The sequence below is a fragment of the Leptodactylus fuscus genome, chromosome 9, assembly GCF_031893055.1.
Source record: "Leptodactylus fuscus isolate aLepFus1 chromosome 9, aLepFus1.hap2, whole genome shotgun sequence".
Classification (NCBI taxonomy): Eukaryota; Metazoa; Chordata; class Amphibia; order Anura; family Leptodactylidae; genus Leptodactylus; species Leptodactylus fuscus.
The window spans coordinates 5,335,270-5,340,997 of NC_134273.1; the positions used below are offsets into that span (position 1 = coordinate 5,335,270).

General features: G+C 44.4%; 1 protein-coding gene across 1 annotated transcript in view; it reads left to right on the forward strand.

Annotated features, from left to right (window-relative positions):
- The first annotated feature begins 1,645 nt into the window (after positions 1 to 1,645).
- The window catches only part of C8A (complement C8 alpha chain), a 15,659-nt gene continuing 11,576 nt past the window's right edge, over positions 1,646 to 5,728 (forward strand). Inside the window, exons 1-5 of the mRNA XM_075287205.1 lie at positions 1,646 to 1,737; positions 2,756 to 2,852; positions 4,661 to 4,805; positions 4,930 to 5,074; positions 5,314 to 5,503. Coding sequence (XP_075143306.1) covers positions 1,646 to 1,737; positions 2,756 to 2,852; positions 4,661 to 4,805; positions 4,930 to 5,074; positions 5,314 to 5,503 — 669 coding nt within the window. The remainder of the gene's footprint in view (positions 1,738 to 2,755; positions 2,853 to 4,660; positions 4,806 to 4,929; positions 5,075 to 5,313; positions 5,504 to 5,728) is intronic.

The following is a 5,728-nucleotide window of genomic DNA, read 5'->3' on the forward strand; positions in this document are numbered from 1 at the left end:
CTATATATTAGACTGTTACATAAAAGTACTACACTATCATTGGTTTGCTCGGTGTCGTTTTGTGTTTCCGTTGAATGCTGAAAACCTGAAGCGTATCTGCAATGTATGAACATGCCCTAAGGCTGGGAGTCCTACAGTGTGGTCAGGCTGATGAATTCTCAGCAGGGTGTTTCCCTGACAGCCGCTGCCTCAGAAACCTCCTGAATTTGGGTGGTTATAGCGGCGGCAGCGCCCGGGCACCATCACTGGGGTGTACAGGTGATATTGTGCTGCTGCTTGTGGCCTGTGTAGCCTGCAGCACTAAGTGACTTCTGCTGTGGATTGTAAACCTGTAGTGCGGTCACTGTGTGCTGTGGGTTGTAGTCGCAGCACGTGGAGGAGATTTAGTGAAATGTTATATATGGCGATATTATATCACCGCCTGAGTGTCCCCAGAATAATACTGATCTGTCTCCATGGATCATTTTCATGTTTCAGGGCCACATAGTGAACAGTAAGTAGAGAGTAGTAAGTAGTAAGTAGAGAGCAGTGAGTAGAGAGCAGTGAGTAGAGAGCAGTGAGTAGAGAACAGTGAGTAGTGAGTAGTAAGTAGTAAGTAGAGAACAGTGAGTAGAGAGTAGTAAGCAGTCTATAGATACACACAGTATAGGTGATATGTATATATTATAGGTGACTTACTATAGGTAGGTGCAGTATAGGCTATATATTATAGGTACAGGCAGTATAAATGATATATAATACATATATATATATATATATATATATATATATATATATATATATATACTGTATATATATCTAGGGCAGTTGCTTTAGGGACTGACGTCCTCTTTGTGGATTTGCCTTTTGCAGACCAGCAGGTGTCGCCATTTGTACAGAATTTATTCTAAAGCAACAATGTAACATCTTGTAAGTAAGAATGTAGCAGAGATGAGACTCCTTACTGGCTGTGAGCTGCAGTCCTGTGTAACATCTGACATCACATTTCTTGAGCGATGGATTATTATTTTATGACACAAAGCAATAGGATTGATATTTTGATGCTTTTGGTGACAGTCACTTGTGCTATCCATAGAGCCGCTTCAGTCTATAGGATGCCGCATGGAGTTCTGCAGATCATCGTTTCTGGCTTAACCTCAAGAGCTGCAGCACATCTGCAATGTCTAAACATACTCTAGGGCCTCATTCACATGGAAGAAGTACTCTGTGTATACTCTGTGTGCTGCCATATGGTGCCTTGTGTTATGGAGACTTCTCTAGAAGCAATGCTTGATCCATCCACGTACCTATCTATATGTGGGGGTAGATAGGGGGTAGATATGGGGTACACTGTGGCCCTCGGTACCCTCCTCTGGTTCTGTAGGACTGTATGCGGCCATGTCTGAGGTCTGGTAGATATACATTCAGAGTGTCCCTAAATCTGCATTGTTTCCTATTGTAGACATGACATGTCTGTGTCCTCCCCCTTCCCTAATACACAAGACTGAGGTTTATTTGAGATTTGGTAACTTTCAGGGGAAATATTTAGAAAGTTGTCAATGATTGACCCTGACGGACATTGGATGACCCTGGCGGAAGCTGCGGTGTTCCAGCCAGCACGTCCTGATGTCTGGAGACCTGCGTCGTTCTTATCATTACGGAGACAATGAGACCCCCGAGCCGCTCCGCTCTCTTGGGCTTGTTCACATTGTGCGTTCTAGTCACAGTGCAGACCCGGAAAGTCGGACCATCCAGCAGGTAGGAGACACAATGGGGGTGGGGTGGGGGTGGGGGGTGTTTGGGGGTGGTGTCTGTTACTTTATAGGGTTTTCGAAGGATAAGATCTGTATTTAAAGGGTAACATTTTTGCAGATGGAAGTAATTGCAACATTTTGCAGAGTTTTTTTTTGTTTTTTTCTAACCCTCTTCATGTCTGTTGTCTTGATCGGTTGCCGATGGTTATGACCACGAATGCCGGAAATTTCTATGAACTGAGACTTGTCACAAACCAATCATGATATCCTTATAGTGATTATTAGGAGGGGCGAGATATTGAACCAATATGGAAGTTGCACGGTGCTGCAAATAATAGGAAGACTATCTGACTCTCTCTGCAGCTTTGGATGTGAATGGAGTTTATATCCAGGACCAGTATGCTCCGCGTGGTGCTTGTGATGTATTATATGTAGATATCTTGGGGGGTTGGCTATAAATTGAGGGATTTTTCAGCCTCCGGCCACTCAGTGCTTTATATTTCTGCAGAATATTTTCGGCTGCGGCGCCAGAAAGAAGCGATTTGTCTTGGAATATTTTTGCACCTTCTGATAAGATTTAATGGTTTTCTAAAAATGACATTGTGTGATATAGCGCCGCGGCTCCTCACTCCTTCATGCTGCGAATCCATGGCTGTCAGGCGCTCGCTGCTCTGGAGCTGTAACTGCGTCTTATCCTGAAGTATATGATAAGTTGTGGATAAATAATGGAGAGCGGCTGAATAGAATACAGGAGGGTAATGAATGCTACAATGTATCCGCCACAATGCGGCATGGAACCAGCAGGGGGCACTACAGCCTGGAAGCTAATAAGCAGAATTGTGAATGCTGCTCTGAATGTCAGTCAGGGCAGAGGATTGCTGCAAAGTGCTGGTGTCACTTTACTGCACCTAGAACATGGCCGATCTCTTTAAAGTCTCTGTTATTTTGCAATCGTTTCCTATATTTTTTGGTGATTTCTGACAATATTCCTACATTTTTTACCTTCTATGACTTATTTTTAGGTTTGGCCGGAGCTCGGGCTCCGCTCCTGACCCTGTGGACTGTCGGCTCAGTCAGTGGTCCGAATGGTCTCCGTGTTTGCCTTGTCTAAGTAGCAAAGTGAGTCCAACCTTCTAAATGTTCATGATTGTAAATGACATCCCAATTCAGACTTATTCCCATGTAGTTATAGCTCAGGTAGCGGTATCCATTCCTATCAACATCAGGAAGGAGGAGAAGTTAGCTACTTCCTACCACATAAAAAAACAATTACATCCCAGTTCAGATTTCTTCCTATGTAGTTATATCTCAGACCCGTAGGGTTATTCTTTCCCATGAGCATCAGGAAGGAGGAGAAGTTAGCTACTTCCTGCCACATTGAAAACTATCTTTCATTTCTGATGTATTCCTCTGTACTTATATCCCAGACTGGCTGATGTAAAGTCAGTTAGGAGAAGTTAGCTACTTCCTAGCCATTGAAAGCAGTTACATTCCAGTTCTGATTATTTTGTTACAATGTATCTATAGCTCAGATTGGCCAATATATTCCTTCCTATTGCAATCAATTAGGAGGAGAAGTTAGCTACTTCCTACACATTGTTAGGGATTCCATTCCAATTCTGATTAATTTGTTACAATGTATCTATAGCTCAGACTGGCCAATATATTCCTTCCTATTACAATCATTTAGGAGGAGAAGTTAGCTACTTCCTATCCTCAAGTCCCCAGTCAATCACATTTTCCATCATCCCTTGATACTTCTTCTATTTGTATTACTATATATATATAAAAATCTGATACACGAAAGGGAAACAGTCAGTGACCGAGTGACCGAGACATTGGCTGCATGAGAACGAATATGTCTGACAGTGGTCGGTGTCAGTGTCCGGCAGCTACTTCTTCTAATACCAGAGTAATCTGGACCTCACCGCCCAGTAATCTGCCCGTGGTGACCGCAGAGAAGGATTCTGGATCAGTTTTAGTTTTAATGATTGGTTTTGATAAAAATTTTGGAAATGAAAGCTCCAAGTGACCAGGGAGAGGTAAAGCTGATGTGTAAGGATCTCATCCAGCAGCATCTTAGACTGATCAAGAAGCTAGATACTGACTATTTACATAAACTCCTCCCCCTTGTCCATTCTAGAGAGACCTTCTAGTCACATGCCACTTCATTTCAGCCCCAGACTCTAGAGTCCAGGGGGCGGTGCTTACTCTTAAGTGTTTTGGTTTTGTTAGGGCCCCCGTACAGGGTATGGTCTGGGTCCCTTTAAGTAAAGCGCCTCCATTTTTCTGTCCTCACATTTTAATTAACTTTGCGCTTGTGTTAAGTAAACAGATTCATTTTCTAAAATTAAAAAAAGTGGAGACTTGCGAGAAGGGACGGGTGATTAAGTCACTGCGAGCGGATCGCGCCAAACAGCGAATCCCCGGCATCTGTTATTGTAATTATCAATGTTTTCATAACCTGTTACAGATCCAATTAACGTCACAGGGAAATAATTGAGATTGAAGAAGAAAAAAAATGACTTCACGATCTCGCTGATTTATAGGCAGGCGACTCCGGAGCCCGAAAAGTCACAAAAACAAGAACAAACTTTTCCTTCCTCCGGTGATTAATAGACCTGAGGTCCGAGATGTCCCCAAATCTGCCCCCTCAACTTCGTTCATGTCCTCGGACACATGCGGTATTATATACCGCTATAAAGCTGACAGTGCGGTGAATATCGGTGCTGTTAGTTTCGGCACTGATCTCTACCCACTGTCAGAAGGGCGTTCCTGACAGTATAGCCGTCCCGCTAACTGTACTCAATCATAACCCTGTACTGTCAGAGGGGGCGCTCCTTGCTAAACTGTGAGGAACGCCCCACCCCCACCCCCAGTACTAGTCTATGGTCGCTGCTACAATAAACCCTCCTGTTCTTACACAGCAACGGTTCCGGAATCTGGTTCAACCATCCAAATATAATGGAAAGATCTGCATCGGGAACCTGTGGGAGTCTATCATCTGTAAATCCTCGGAGAAGTGCGTCCTGGGCAATAAGTGCGGCAACGATTTCCAGTGTGTGGAATCTGGTAAGAGACTGTCAGACAAGGATGAGGCTGTCACCCATAGCAATGTAATATAAGAGACCGCTGCAACCGTCTCATTTGTGTCTATAGGAAGTCAGTTGTATCTAATCTCTATGATTATTAATAGGCCGCTGTATAAAGAAGCAGCTGGTGTGCAACGGAGAGGCCGACTGCAGGGACAACTCCGATGAGGAAGACTGTGAGCCCCAGGAGGAAGAGACCTTCTGCAGAAAACTGTTTCCAATACCCGGGGCAGAGAGAGCAATCAGAGGGTGAGACTGTCAATACAGAGCACAAACCTCCTTAGCAATCTAGTGTAAAACTAGCAAGGAGGGAGAGGAGGGGGATGCAGCCGCAGTGAGATTCAATGCTGTGAGAGGGGAGAGAGAGCAGATGGAGAGATCTGATTGGATCACAGCACACAGCTCAGCATTTGGCGGTGGAATAATTTATCATTTTTTCATTCCGTTTTCCCGGTCGCTGACCCGTTTCTCGGCGCCTCTTTCTGCAGGTTTAACATTTTGACGCAGGAGGAGGCTCACAATGTTCTGGATCATAATTACTTTGGTGGTCAGTGTGAATACATCTATAACGGGGAATGGAGGGACCTGAGATACGACCCAACGTGCGAGCAAATGTACTACGCCGACGACGAGAAGTACTTCAGGAAACCGTACAACTTCCATGTCTATCAGTTCCTTGTAAGTACCAAGGGCCTTCATGATGGTGGATAGAACTGGCCCAACTTCAAAGAATTGTTCTCCAAATTGGACTACAGGGGGTGGGGTGGGGTGGGGTTGTGCTTATTTGCCTTAAAGTGAACCTAACCTTTCATAAGACTTTTCAGGGTGAAGTGTGTGGACTGGAGTAACACTATAGGTGGCCTTATAGGACTTGCAGTTTTGGCAGTTTTCCCCTCTGCAGGC